The sequence below is a fragment of the Aulostomus chinensis genome, chromosome 7, assembly GCF_037954235.1.
Source record: "Aulostomus chinensis isolate RoL2024-O1b breed Wild chromosome 7, RoL_Achi_v1.0, whole genome shotgun sequence".
Classification (NCBI taxonomy): domain Eukaryota; kingdom Metazoa; phylum Chordata; class Actinopteri; order Syngnathiformes; family Aulostomidae; genus Aulostomus; species Aulostomus chinensis.
This window is the reverse complement of record NC_141326.1, coordinates 14,549,837-14,563,948: the sequence shown is the minus strand read 5'-3', so window position 1 is coordinate 14,563,948 and position 14,112 is coordinate 14,549,837. Positions and strand designations below refer to the sequence as shown.

Here is a 14,112-nt window from a genome sequence, read left to right as displayed (position 1 = left end):
ATATTTAGTACGTCACTCGGGTGTTACGTTATTATTTCTCCTACCTGTGACGCATGTCCACCTGCCGTTAAACAGTTACAATAGAAACAGGTTTTCTCTGTTGTAAAAATCCGGCAGCCCAGGTGAAAACGTAGTCAGGATGGCCGAGCGGTCTAAGGCGCTGCGTTCAGGTCGCAGTCTCCCCTGGAGGCGTGGGTTCGAATCCCACTTCTGACAGCTTTGGTTTTCTTCAACAAAGACGTCATGTAACGAACTCTCACTCGCACTGTCGTGTATAATCCACAAATATAAAACATAGAAACCTCCTTCACTGGTGCTTTCTGCATTGTGAAGTCGCAAAGAGGAAATACAGCGGTGACAAGACATCTGGATGAGCTCCGTCACACCTGTTTGTGACTACTTGTTAGACAAATAACAGGTGATTTTCTTCACGCTTTGAAGTTGAACACCGCTGCTCACAGGACCTCATTAATTAACATGATTAGAATTCAAACCTCTCCCACTGTGTCGACTCAAACTGAACGTTTCCAACTAGGTGGCCAATAAGTGATGCAATATTCATTTTATTCCCAACGTCGTCATCATGTATGCATTCAGAAGATGGAATAGTGGACAATAGGAACTATAAACTGCAAAATATTTCCTAAAACGTCATCATCACAGCAGGTTTAGTGTGCGAGGGCTGCTGTGAAACCTCCTACCAGAGGAACTGAGGCTGCTGGTTGATCACTTTGTGTTTCGGCTAACAGTTCATGAACAGCGAGGCCGATCAAGACAATATTTCGTGAGTACGTCACTCGGGTGATTTGTTATCATTTCACCTTCCTGTGACGCATGTCCACCTGCCGTTAAGCAGTGACAATAGAAACCGGTTTTCTCTGTTGTAACAATCAAATCAATTGAATCACAATTTCCCTGGTGAAAATGTAGTCAGGATGGCCGAGCGGTCTAACGCGCTGCATTCAAGTCGCAGTCACCCCTGAAGGCGCGGGTTCGAATCCCACTTCTAACAGTAATGGGAGGAATGAAGTGTGACGTGCGCGGTAGAAAAAAGTCACGACTATGTCCTCCATTTGGATTTCCAACGGTGACAATATTGCTGTTCATCTCCTCTACCCATTTCAGATTTCTGCTATCATAAAAATAACTCGCACAATTAACCTGGACTGTTCCTCAAGTAACGACAAACACCAGCAACAACTTACGTTTATTTCATCCTGAGTCAGGTGTCGATGACCCCTGCAAACAAAGACGCTCAGGCGCTTAGAATTATAATCCAATTCATAGCTGCTTAATGTTCTTATGTAAATCCATTGATCACCAATCACTCATTTATGTCTCGTCCGGACACATACACTCACACACAGCGTCATTCATATTCACGTGAGATAATGAATCAGCAAAAAGGTAGAAATAGGATGGATGTCTTTGTCTGCAGCGACGTTCGTAACCCTGTTGATTCATCATTCGTCATTTATCAAACGCTGCTCAGTCATCATTCTCTGGCTTCATCTGCTGGCCAAAGAGAAAAACTGCAGGTTGTCAACGAAGTGAAGAGCTAAAGATGATTAATTAAAAAAAAAATGAATTAAATGACTTAAAATGACTTTAATTCAGCAAATACTCCTACTAGTATAACCTAATACAGGACCGTCTGTAGGATTTAATATAGTTTGTGATAAATGTGTCAATATAACCCGACGATATTACCAACTACTTCTTAAAACTAGGCACAGAACCAGTTTCTTTGCAAAACGTTGAGTAATTGCCAGGTCATTCGACGTACTGCAAGTTTGTCCAAGGGCATTGCCGTATCTGCCCGAGAACGCATGCGCAAACCACACTAGGCATCAATGTTGCCATGCTGAAATTTTTTGTCAATTTCGGAAGCGAATTGTGGGTTTGACAGCGTTTTTGTTGTTGTTGTTGCTTTTTGCCGTTCATCGCGGAGGAGAGTTGCGGCAGAGATGAAGACCTTCTGCGGACGAGCAAACCCGGTTACCGGAGCTCTAGACTGGGTGGAGGAGAGAGAAGAGTACGACTACCACCAGGAGATAGCAAGGTAGCGCCTAGCTAGCATCACACGGCATGGTGGAAAACATGGAACAGCTTTAGTCACGTAAAGGAGAAGGGAACACAGTTCTCAGACCTGATACGTTTAAAATGCTATGCTTTGTACAGAAACAAGAAAGAAATGAGCAAAGACAGAACCATCCTTGTACGGGTATCCATAAATAAACAGTTCTGATTAAAACTGTTGATTCAACAGCTCAACTGAAACGAAATAAAAGGAATAGATTATACTAAATGCTGAAGCTTAAATTAATTTATCTTTCAGGTCCTGCTATGCTGACATGCTACATGATCATGACAGGGTGAGAATGACATGCAATTGAATAAATTAATAATTACACAGTGGTTTGAATCGAGTTTGCATCAGGCGACGTCAGGGTTTTACTTGTGACGTCCTCAGAAGAATATATATGATATACAAGAATGTAGTTTTTTTGACTCATTTCTTGCTGTCTTACAATACAAATACATAATCTAATAACATTTTATGAGGTCAATAGATTTATGATTTTGTGCTCCTTTGGAAAGTTGCTTAGCCTCCTCATAAAGTACTTTGATTCAGTAGAACATCAAGTACTACCAGGGGATCCGAGCAGCGGTGGCCAGAGTCCAGGCTCGTGGTGAGAAGGTTGTTGTCCTGGACATCGGGACAGGAACAGGCTTGCTGTCCATGATGGCTCTCACTGCTGGAGCTGACTTCTGCTACGCCGTGGAGGTAGATCCACATCACAGTCTCATTTTGTCTTTTAAATTATCGTAGAAGAAACGGACACCATTGTTCTTTCTAGCTTTGAACTCGTCATGAACCTGCCCCTGCCATGGTGTGGCTACTCTGACGTCTTCTTCTGCCTGCAGGTTTTCAAACCCATGGCTGATGCCGCTCAGTGCATCGTGGAGAAGAACGGCTTCGCTGACAAGATTAAGATTATTAACAAACACTCCACTGATGTCACTGTTGGGCCAGGTCAGACAAAATCAACACACATGCCAGCAGCGTATGAATAATGGCGTTCTATTATTTGGCTGGCGGATGTAGAATTCATGTGTCATCAGGGTGTCTATGTTGATTGTGTGTTTGTGTGTGTTGGTGATTAATTCCAGGTGGAGATATGCAAACGAAGGCCAATGTCCTGATCACAGAACTGTTTGATACAGAATTGATTGGTGAAGGAGCCCTGCCCAGCTATGAGCATGCTCATCAGAATCTGGTTCAGGTGTGTGTGTGTGTGTGTGTGTGTGTGTGTGTGTGTGTGTGTGTGTGTGTGTGTGTGTGTGTGTGTGTGCATCTGGGCTAACAATAACAATTTGTCTAAAAATTTCCCTCTAAACCTCTTGTGATTTGTTGCTTGTGTGACCTGCAGGAGGGCTGTGAGGCGATCCCTCACCGCGCCACCGTCTACGCCCAGCTGGTGGAGTCCGAGCTGCTCTGGAGTTGGGCTCAGCTGCAGCCACTGGAGGTGGAGGGGGCCCAGCTAGCTCCGCCCCCCGCAGTGGGCCGCTGCAGTGGAGCTCAATCCGTGTGTGACATCCAGCTGAGCCAGGTGTCTCCTGACAGCTTCAGCCCTCTGGGCCCTCTCTGCACCATGTTCAGGTACAAAGCTTCTCCTCCCAGGGTGTTTCTGTGTCTGCAGCTGCTTTTTAACTCTTCATCCTGCTCTCAGTGTGGACTTCAGTAAGCCAGTCAGCACTGCCCCCCAGTCCTACTCCTCCCAATTTGTTGCTCAGTGCAGTGGCCGAGCCCAGGTGGTGCTGTCCTGGTGGGACCTGGACATGGATCCCAGTGGAAGCATTGTGTGCACCATGGCACCAAGCTGGACATACCCGCAGTCAAAGATGGCTCCGGTGAGGTCTTAACCTGATAGTTAGGATGTATAGATTCAGGCTGACAAGCACAGGCCCCTTTAAATCTCTTTGGTGCGTTTTAGTGGCGGGACCACTGGATGCAGAGTGTGTACTTCCTGCCTGCAGAGAGCAGGGTGACAGAAGGAGACAAGCTGAGTCTGACTGTCTGCCATGATGACTACAGTCTGTGGTTCAGCCTCCAGGACTGCAGGTACTACTGGCTCCCATCATGCTGAAATCAGTGTCTTAGTTTAAAATGTCTGCAGAATCATTTGCATTTCTACAATTATCAAATGGCTCATGGACAAGATGAAAAAAACATGACACAGACAAAGCTCTGGTTTTATTTTATTGCTGATGTTGGTGTTGGCTTTAGGAACAGAATGGCATTTGTGCTCTTGTTTACATACAAAGATAAATATGTCCATTTCAAACAATGTCAACATCACTGGCCTCACAGCTGTACCTCCTTTACATGGATGTTACACAATACATCCACTAGAGGGCAGTTAAGGGTTGAAGGTGTCTGACAACAACAGGCATGGTGAGAGAGGAGGTGTGGATAATGTTGGGAGAGAAGCAGCACAGAGGAAGTGTTAGGGTGTATCAGAATATGGTTCCTACCAGCAACCGCTTCTAAAAAAAATAAAAGTACAACATTGGCAGTCACCATTTATGTACAGAGTAATGATACCTTAAAATAACTAAAGGTGTCCATTGGAAACTCTGTAATACTGGTGTCTGCATGGCCTTCCACAGGCTCAAGACTTATGCAAACTGTGTGTGTGTGTGTGTGTGTGTGTGTGCGCGTGCGCATGTGCGTGTGTTCTCAGCCAACAGCTCTCACAGAGCGACACATTTCTGGACCGGCCGTGTTGTAGCTGCCAGGCCCACCTTGTTTGGCCTCGGCCAAGATTCGGTGAACTGAATGACAAACTCCGCACAGAGAACTATGTCAGCGCCCTACGGAGTGTGAGTGATGGTACCTGAATCAAAGCTGTGTTGTTGTGTGTTTATTTGAGTGTGACATAACTTGCTGTGTGGACACCAGGTTCTGAGGGAGGACAGTGTGTGTCTTGGAGTCAGCGACGGAAGTCTACTTCCTGTTTTTGCTCGCATGCTCGGAGCCAAGAAGGTACCCTGCTTTGATCATGTTTACACACACACACACACACACACACACACCAAACCTTAAAGAGCAACTCAGTTGCTGACCTGCAGTTTTATTCTCTACTCAGGCGTTCAGTTTGGAAAACTCCAGAATGTCCAAGCAGGTTATTGAGCAGGTACACTCCCAGACATTTTGTATTTTTGGTTCTTATAAGCATTAAAACTCCAGAGGCACGTTTGGAAGTGCTGACACCTCACACTGGATCTGCAGGTGCTGCAAGCTAACTCGATATCAGGAGGTGTCGAGCTGCTGGAGCTGAGGCCGGAGCAGCTGACCAGCAACGATCTAGGAGGAGAACAGGTACAGTTCCACCTCTGCTGAGTTCTGGCTCAGCTTTGCAATTAATTTTACCATCTCATTTTTTTCTCAGCCTATCTTCCTTCTGCTGAGAAACCTGCACTACACTTGCTGTCCAGCAACAGTTAGCATCTATCTGGTGGACATAGAGGAACATTAGCAGTAAAGTGGGTTAGTGGGGGGAAAAATGGTACTAACTGAGAGGAATATTACATTGCTATTCATCAGATGACCAGGAGAACCAAATCCAACTGTGTCTGTGAGGCTGGTAGATGTGGCTGCTGAATGATCAAGTGGATACTGTGACCACCGCTTGTTTATCTGCCCCCAAGTGGCTTAAACCTGAGTTCAAAGCACTTTGATTTAGTTGGAAAAGAATACACCATCTTTTGGGAAATACATGTATTGTCCATCCCCAAAGTCAGACAAAAAGGTTGATCCAGTTGTCTCTGTGCGTGCATTTGGGAGCTGAGACCCACAAGGACCTGCTGATCACTAGTTAGCATAGCACAATGAATAGGAGTGGATGGGAAGTGGTAGCATAAACCTGTCAGCCATCAAATACTGTTCACTGTGCTTGCATGAAAAGAACAAGTGTTGGGTATAATGTTCATTATGAAATAAAAATCAGACAGTTATTTGGCATTGTAGTTTCAGAATCGTAAACGTAGCCGGAACTACTTTCCTAAATGGGTGCTGTGATCTGAATCGCCGCCTCTAAACGACCCATCACAACTGTGGCCAACAAAACAAAACCGACTGCTGCCACCAATCATGGGGATGAGGAGGTTTACTTCTGGGCAAACTATATTCTTTAATCAGGTGTATTTGGTGACCTTTGATGGAAGTACAGTTTGCTAACCCGCCCATCCACTACCATTCATTGTGCAACGCTAAACAGCAGTCAGTGGGTCTCTCTTTACTGCGCACACAGAGGAGAGAAGAGCATCTATCTTGTCGTCTGGCTCTGAGGATGACGACGTATGAGTAGAATTCCCGAAGGTGTGTGTTTTAAATGTACTATTCTCCCGTTAAACTAAATCCACGTGTAATCGAGTCACAGACACTTGCGCAGGGTACTCGTGAACACCTTCTCTCCTGCAGATCTCCGTCCTGATGGGCGAACCCTACTTCAGCACCAGCCTTCTACCTTGGCACTCCCTGTTCTTCTGGTACTGTCGCACCGCCCTCGCAGGCCTGCTGCAGCCCAGTGCCACGATCCTGCCCTGCTCCGCCACCCTTCACATGGTGGCTGTGGAATTCAAGGTGTCTACAATTTTGTGTTCTAACAACGCAAATATCAATCACATCACATCACATCTGTTACTGCCGTCTCCTTCGTTGAGGGTCGACTTTTATCAAAGTCCTGTGTTCAAGGCTGTTTTAAAGAGCACTTTTAAAATATGTTGATTTAGATGTGACATGCTTATTAATGCTGATTGTTCACATGTTTGCTAGGATTTGTGGAGGATACGAGCTCCGTGTGGAACATGTGAGGGTTTTGATGTCACACCCATGGACGAGATGGTCCAGGTAAGACGCCATTTGTCTCCTTCGATTATTTTACATCCTTAAGTAGATATAAAACTTCAATTTATGTCGGCTGGGATTTTAAAATTGTGAACTTGTCCAAAAGGCATGAATTCCTCCTCTTCCTCTTTCAGAAATCTCTAGATTTCAGCGAGTCCCGTGAGGCAGAACCCCACCCTCTGTGGGAGTACCCGTGTCGCGCTCTGACTCAGTCCCAAGCTGCCATGACCTTCGACTTCACACAGTGTATCCCTCAACAGCCAATCATCAGCCAGGGTTCACTTCCGTTCATCAGGTGCAGTTCCTCCAACAGTATGAGTTCACTCACAACTTTCAAGATCTGTTCAAGAGTGAGCAAACTGGTGTAGCCAGAGATCACCATGGCAACAAGAGCATCAGTCGAGCCCATGTTTCACAAACTCAAGTTTGTGTTTCCGATGAGAAAGAACAAGTTATTTTGTTGTGCGTGAGCATGAATGGAACGCACACACACACACACACACACACACACACACACACAGATTTTCAAAAACGTGCATGCTACAAATGTGCTTTGAACTGTTTCAGGAGTGGGCGTTGCCATGGTGTAGCCTTATGGATGGAATATCGTCTAACCCATGACATCACTGTCAGTGCAGGTTTACTTGGACCAATCAGTGAGCAGGTATGACCCTGAGCTTTTTAACCACTTGGTTAATTGCCATGTTTCACATCACCTATCTAAACAATGTCATGTAATTGTCCGCCATCTCCATTAGCAGTTTTTGTTTCTGTTTGCAGGGAGAGTGTGTGTGGAGTCGCCACAGGAAACAGGGAGTGTATTTCCTCAGGTCAGCTTGGGACAGCTCGGGGGACAGCAGAGCCGCGGTGTCCTACAGCATCTCCTTTCAACCCAGTTTAGGAGACATCAAGTTGGACTTCAGCATCAAGTCTCAGTGACAAGGAACAGCAATCGCTGAAACACAGATTCCCAATGCTGTGCCTCAAATGCTTATTTTCACACACGCGGTTCAGCCGGTGTGGCGTTACTGTTTTGACCGAAGTTTGGGAGGCACGAAGATGATACTCAACATCTGGGAGAATATCATCCATATAACTGAGCCCGTACAATTTTGAGTGAACCTTTATTCTAACCATTATGGTAGCACTGACCAGAGTCTTAAATTTAACAGAAAAAAAACTTTTAACTAAAACAAGAGAACTGCTCTCACGCGAATCTTATTAGTGCGTTGTCTTTGGTCTCTACTAGTGAACGCACCATAGTTAACCAACATCTGATGAACGGTTGTCAAGAAAAGTTTACACACACACTTGAAGGTGAAAAATGTGTATGATCAAATGGTCGCTTCTGATTGGCTGATAGTTTCTCGGTTCAGACCATGAAGGGAAAAAAATAGCGTCAAAGGACTTGAGTACTTGACATGTTTAATTACATGTGAACCAGAGGTGCCTGTAAGTCAATGAACTAGTCAGCTATCTAGCAAAGCCAAATTATTTCATACTGCTTTGTGCGTTTGGTGTCATTAGTCATAATGTTTTCATAACTGAGGTTAACAGTGGCTGGTGTGACATCATTACTGAGCTCTTCAAGTCAAATATTTTTTTTAAACGGTATTCAAGGTTGAATACTTTTCAGATAGCATCAGTGAGTTGGTGGTGGTCTGGAGAAATTATGACATGCGAACATGTATCAGATTACTGTTGGCTGTACACAGGGAAATAAAATGAATACTTGTAATTGTCAATCTGACTTGGTTTATTGAACTGAATGAACACAAAAAGGCAACACAACGTTTATTCTCTGCATGTGCTGGAAGAACATACTGAATTTCAGTGGTCAGGCATTTCAGTGCTTTTTCATCACACTATCATTTGCATAATTAAATAAAAACTGCAATGATGGGGAACTCTTGTCATTTCCCAGACTTAAAGTAAGAAACGGTGACGGCATTGTTGGTACGTGAGAAGGTGAATCACAGAGGGAACAAGGTGACGAGTGTTTGATTCAAAAACACCGGAGCATCTCAGACAGACACGAGAAAACTTTGCTCGAGTCTGGCGAAGAATCAAGGAATGTAAGACTTCAAAGTTTGTGGTTTCAAGCGTCTGTCAGTGTGGTTTTTTCCAGCATGATCTTCTCTCCTGGTTTGAATGCTGGCATCCCCATGTACGGGCAGCTGGCACATCGGAACGCATCGCCAAGGTAACACTGCCCCACATGCACATACAGACACACAGAAAGAAGGGATATAATTGTAATCATGGTTTTCTTCACCACAGAGTGAACATAACAAAAGCCAGTGTTCCACCGCAGGAACTTGGGTCTCTCTCCAGCTGGAGGGAACATTCACAGGCCCCCTAATCAGCTCTGTTTCCACTCACATGTTGACGTAATTTTGTGAGATCTTGGTTATGAATTCAGAAGTCTCCACAACAACAATAATGCAGGGCAGAAGACACACAACACAACAGACCGCAACCACAAGTCTCCTCCATGGATATGTCTGGTTGCTCGCGAGCTCTGAATAGAGAGGAGCCGACATCAGTCCTGGGAGTTCGATAATACTAATGTACGTCCACTTCCCTCTTAAAGTCTGGGATTTATGAATGGGTTTTCAGTTAAATACATGTAATAAAATCAATGGCTCACACTAGCTTAAGGTATTGTTGCATTTCATCTGCGGTATAAAATCTGTCAGTTAATGTACTAATTCTGAAGCATTTGTGGGTCTTAAGCCTGGTTTATGCTTCTGCGTCGCGTCAACAGCAGACCCCTACACGGACCCTACGCCGTAGTCTGATGTGCACCTCCAAAAATCCTGACTAAACACCTCGCGTCGACGCGTTGTGACGTAAACATCAAGGACTGTGATTGGTCCGCTCAGAGAAGGTCGCCAAATGCACGGAGAGGTGGAAGAACCTCTGCGACAAATATGTGTATCTCCGGAAGAAAATGGCCACAAGAAGTCATGTTTGTCATGTTCAAAGTTTACAGTTTGATTCATGAAAGCAAACAGTCGTTCAAAGAAAAGCACTGGACTTTCCGTTGTAAATAGTTTTGTTTTGGAATCCTACAAGAGCCCCCCCCGAAACCATACAAAGACACAGCCACACCCCCTAGCGGCTTGGCGGTGAATTGCAGAGCAACGCGTTCCCTTGACACAGAACTTCGAATGCTCAATGACAGCGTCACCGCGACTTAGAAGCATAAACCGGGCTTTACGCTGTTGCAAACAAGTACTCATACCAGACACTGGATCATGTCAGAATCTAGTTTTGCTGATGTTTGATTATATAATGTTACACTTCTAGCTATTGAATTGATTTTTATGATTCAGAAATCATTTGCTAAACAAAACATGCAAGTCTCAAACCTTTGTTTGTTACAGAGTGTTTTGCCACAGGACGGAAGAGGAAGGAGGATGCTAATTGCCAGGCTAGCCGACAAAACACATCCTAACTGTGGCTCTCAATGTAAGTGAGGTTAAAGCTGACACAAAATTATTATGTTGACTGCTGAGTCTGTTCTGGACTGATCAGAGTCAAACTCCCCTTTTTAGAAAACCTGCCCAAAAGCAAACCCTGCTTTTGACTGTACTCAGAACTGAGGATGCGGAAAAATGGCGTCTTACAGCTTTTCCCGGCAGACATACCAAGACAATTACTGACAGGGGAGTCGCCAAGGGATGCAGGTTTATTTCTCCCTCGGTTCTCCGTGGTCAGAATAAACACAAAGGTGCAATCGTACGAATTTAAATCCAAATGTACTCACACTTCCACAGGCAGATTTTGGCAGGTTGGATTTCTTTTTTCCTCCACTCTCCTGCTCCAGTTCTTCAGCTAGACCACACGTGCTAAACAAACACCACGTCACGTTTAAAGACCGCTTCAAGCACAAACAAAAATACATGTGATTGGATTTGTAGATTTACCAATTCTTGCAGGCTTTCTTCTTCTTGGCGGCTCCTTCACCACAGCTGGGGGCTTTCAGAGATAAAGGGTCGGGTTTTTTCAGATCATCTTCATCCAGCAGAGCATCAGAGTCCACCAGATCCTGGCCAGACAGGAAGCAAGAATGAATAGTTGGTATTTCCAGAAATACACCTGGGACATCTGGAACATGTCATCTATTCAACTCAGCGGGAGCACCAGGCATAAACTCACCACGTCATCATCGTTAATGTCGACAGCTGACAGCGTCCACATTTTGACTGTGTTGGGATCCAGTGCAGGTTTCTCAGCTGAAACACAAATTTCATGTCTACTTTCAACAAATTATTTAATCGATTTCACATGAGCCTGTGAAGGAGAAATTACTTTATAAGTCTTGCATAAGAAATTAATACCAGGAACATAATGAAACAACATAAAAACAAGTAATGTTTCCTGCTTCACAAACCTGTACATAGAAATATGAATTAAAAAATTGAGGCACTATGTGACCTCCCAACAGACGTGGGGTGACCTCAAATTTGGAGATAAATGCACACGAAAGCCTAAATACCTGGCTTAGATGTCTTTGTCCCAAACGAAAACTTGATCTGACTGGATGCCCCCACCTCAAAGTTGGGCTTGGATGCAGATACACGAGCTCTAGACAGGGTGTTTCCCTGGTAACCAGTGGCTGTCCTGAGAGAACTCAAAGCCTCTGGACTCAGTTCTGTTGTACGGACCTGGAGCGGGAGGAAACAAGACATTAGACATAAATCATTTTTAAGAAGCGTTTTGGGAAAAAGTTTATGAGATGACTTTTAGTTATGCTAACACTTCCCATTCACTACAATTCATTGTGTTCAGCTAACTTTGTGGTCAGCTTGTCCCCGTGGGTCTCATGAGAATAGATTTCCGTCTCTCGTCTGTGTATACATTCAGGAGCTGACTCATGGAAGCATGGACAATAAGCGTATTTTCCAAAATGTGGGTGTGTCCTTTAAGTGCACTAGGCTGTTCCACTCACCTCTGTCACCGACATAAAGCCAGACAGCTTCAGAGCTGACGCTAGTTTCTCAGCCGTCCTGATGGTTTGGGCATCAGCCCCTGGAAAGAAACAAGAAAGAAACTCCTTGTTTACCTCTAGATCTTCAAGATTTTGTCCATCAAAAAAACTTGTAAAATGTAGTCTGCAATTCAAACTAAAAGTGTACACGAATCAATAAGCGAGCAGCTTCTGACCTGTAATGGGTTCATCCAGAATGAGCTTTCCTCCAGGCTTGAGCACTCTGACCATCTCTGCCAGAGTGTCTGAGCTGTGGATGGAAGAGCTATCGATCAAGAGGCATGACAGCACCCAGTCAAAGGTGGATGCTGCATGAGAGGCTGAGAGGAGAGGACACAAGACGCTTTTATTTACACCTCTGAGTTATCAGCGTATACATCGCAATTAGAATATTACTGACAATAAGAATATTTCACAGCATCTACAGTCGTGGTGATGAACACCTGAGTTTGAGTCACGTTAATTAAAAAGGTGTCACTCACACATCAGTAGTCTTTCCATGTTCTCCACTGACACTTTGCCATCTGCACCAACAATGGCGCTCAAATCCTGCACAAACTGTTTCAGGGCTGTAGGTGCCGAGGGCTGAGACCACACCATCAGCACCTTATCCCCTGCTTTGATGCCAAGGTCCGCCATGATGACCTAGAAAGAGTTTCACTGAAGTTATTAAACTGAAATAACAGCATCTGGTTTTAAGGCACAGATTGGTGTCATATTAACGTGCAGGGCCACCATGACCAGAGCAGCTTCAATATGCTGTGGCATTGATTTTATAAATCTCTGCCGTTGGGACATGTTGACACTGAAGCTTGCCTTCAGGACAACATGCAAGCCCCCCAGCCCTGTGGGACAAGGGGCAGAGGAGCATCTTGAAGAGTCACTGTCCTCCTGATAGTCCCTCGAGAGAGAGAGAGCTAGTGATTGCTGTGAGGTTGATTACAGGCTGGCCGGGATCAAGCAGCTTCTTCTACACAGTTTTTCCAACACATGCTCTTAAACTCAGGCTTTTTCATGAGGGACCATCAATAAATTCAACACAACATTTTTATTATTTTCACTGCCATCAAGCCAAATTGCCCATATTAGTGAAAAATAGTGTAAAATTGTATTTTTTCGGCGGCACAGTGGTGCAGTGGTCAGCACTCTCGCCTCACAGCTAGAAGGTTTCAGGTTTGAGCCCTGGCTCAGGGACGGGATCTTTCTGTGTGAGGTCTCCATGTTCTCCCTGTGCCTGTGTGGCTTCTCTCTGGTACTCCAGCTTCCTCCCACAGTCCAAAGACATCAAGAGGGGACGAGGCTGATTTTTTCTAAATTGGTATCATGCTACACACATATTTTGATCACTAATGTGTCCTTTATTTATTTCATTTACATATTTGATTGGAAAAAAGTTGTGTTTTTTCTATAGCTTCCATGTCATCTCACCTGTGGACTTGAGATGAATGCCAGGTATTATTAATAGACCGGGCACGTAAAGAGACACACTGCTTTTAAAAACTCTTCAATTTTATGAGACGACTTAATGCAAATTTCGTGGGTTTCATAAATGCGCTGTCACGCAACCAAGTGATTCTAAATCCCGCAAATAAGAATCACATTCATTTCCAAACCTAAAGTCGCACTTGCTTTTGGCAAATTATGTCAACTACAGCATGAAAACAAGCTAATTACCATATTGAATGTACACAGACTACGTAACCCTCTTTAGAAATAAACTCGTGTTATGATACAAATTAATTCACGTACTGCTCACAATCACATAACACCATTTAATTAATTCACGTACTGCTCACAATCACATTTAATTGAAGACACGTTTAGTGCCGTAACAAGTCGGTTAGAGACACGGGTATCGTTACTTAGCAGGTTAGCTTCAGAGCACGGATGAAAGACGAGTGTGACGCAGATGCCGGTGGCGTCGCAATTCAACACCACGACCACGTTGTAAACATTTTTTCCGGTCAATTTACGAGACAACAGTCAAATTCATGCTCATAGAATTGTTCTTGGTTTATAAATTGGCTACAGAAAACTAGCAACATAACAAAATGATTAGTCTAACGTCCCCATTCTCCTACCTGCCACCCTGGTGGAGACCCCGATGTATCAAGTTAGATAAAGTAACTTCCTATTTGGAATTTCATAATAATAGCTTTGTTATTGTATAACGTTCTATTCACGAAAACTATCTGGTAAGATG

The 14,112-nt window shown here is 44.3% G+C and overlaps 2 protein-coding genes and 1 non-coding gene across 5 annotated transcripts; 2 read left to right on the top strand and 1 right to left on the bottom strand.

The window, feature by feature from the left end:
• Positions 1-133: 133 nt before the first annotated feature.
• Positions 134-216, top strand: trnal-cag (transfer RNA leucine (anticodon CAG)). Its single transcript has one exon. It is a non-coding gene; the product is annotated as a tRNA-Leu (tRNA).
• A 1,598-nt stretch (positions 217-1,814) lies between these two features.
• prmt7 (protein arginine methyltransferase 7) lies at positions 1,815-8,658 on the top strand. 2 transcript variants are annotated; one of them, XM_086208625.1, is made up of 17 exons: positions 1,815-2,062; positions 2,339-2,375; positions 2,639-2,788; positions 2,929-3,037; positions 3,175-3,287; positions 3,435-3,664; positions 3,735-3,915; positions 3,999-4,126; positions 4,749-4,887; positions 4,967-5,050; positions 5,154-5,201; positions 5,297-5,386; positions 6,488-6,649; positions 6,842-6,916; positions 7,048-7,208; positions 7,481-7,577; positions 7,694-8,658. In XM_086208625.1, exons 1-17 carry the CDS (start codon positions 1,968-1,970, stop codon positions 7,850-7,852), a joined length of 2,058 nt encoding a protein of 685 aa, XP_086064751.1. In that variant the 5' UTR covers positions 1,815-1,967; the 3' UTR covers positions 7,853-8,658. The 2 variants fall into 2 exon arrangements, with proteins under 2 accessions (XP_086064751.1, XP_086064752.1); XM_086208626.1 differs by having other exon boundaries at positions 1,966-2,062; positions 2,636-2,788.
• ciapin1 (cytokine induced apoptosis inhibitor 1) lies at positions 8,646-14,075 on the bottom strand. Of its 2 annotated transcripts, none has more exons than XM_086208627.1 (9): positions 13,991-14,075; positions 12,392-12,554; positions 12,086-12,229; positions 11,871-11,950; positions 11,418-11,586; positions 11,078-11,154; positions 10,846-10,967; positions 10,686-10,767; positions 8,646-9,122 (listed from the first exon to the last, which is right to left on the bottom strand). In XM_086208627.1, exons 2-9 carry the CDS (start codon positions 12,546-12,548, stop codon positions 9,012-9,014), a joined length of 942 nt encoding a protein of 313 aa, XP_086064753.1. In that variant the 5' UTR covers positions 12,549-12,554; positions 13,991-14,075; the 3' UTR covers positions 8,646-9,011. The 2 variants fall into 2 exon arrangements, with proteins under 2 accessions (XP_086064753.1, XP_086064754.1); XM_086208628.1 differs by lacking the exon at positions 13,991-14,075 and adding an exon at positions 13,772-13,967.
• Positions 14,076-14,112: the final 37 nt, after the last annotated feature.

Coding starts and splice junctions, on each gene's coding strand:
- ciapin1 (XM_086208627.1), bottom strand. CDS start 12,548: ATGGCGGACCTTGGCATCAAAGCAGGGGATAAGGTGCTGATGGTGTGG. Junction 11,951..12,085: donor TCTGGATGAACCCATTACAG/GTCAGAAGCTGC, acceptor GTTTCTTTCCAG/GGGCTGATGCCCAAACCATC. Junction 10,768..10,845: donor AAGAAAGCCTGCAAGAATTG/GTAAATCTACAA, acceptor GTGTTTGTTTAG/CACGTGTGGTCTAGCTGAAG.
- prmt7 (XM_086208625.1), top strand. CDS start 1,968: ATGAAGACCTTCTGCGGACGAGCAAACCCGGTTACCGGAGCTCTAGAC. Junction 2,789..2,928: donor ACTTCTGCTACGCCGTGGAG/GTAGATCCACAT, acceptor TTCTGCCTGCAG/GTTTTCAAACCCATGGCTGA. Junction 7,209..7,480: donor GGTTCACTTCCGTTCATCAG/GTGCAGTTCCTC, acceptor GAACTGTTTCAG/GAGTGGGCGTTGCCATGGTG.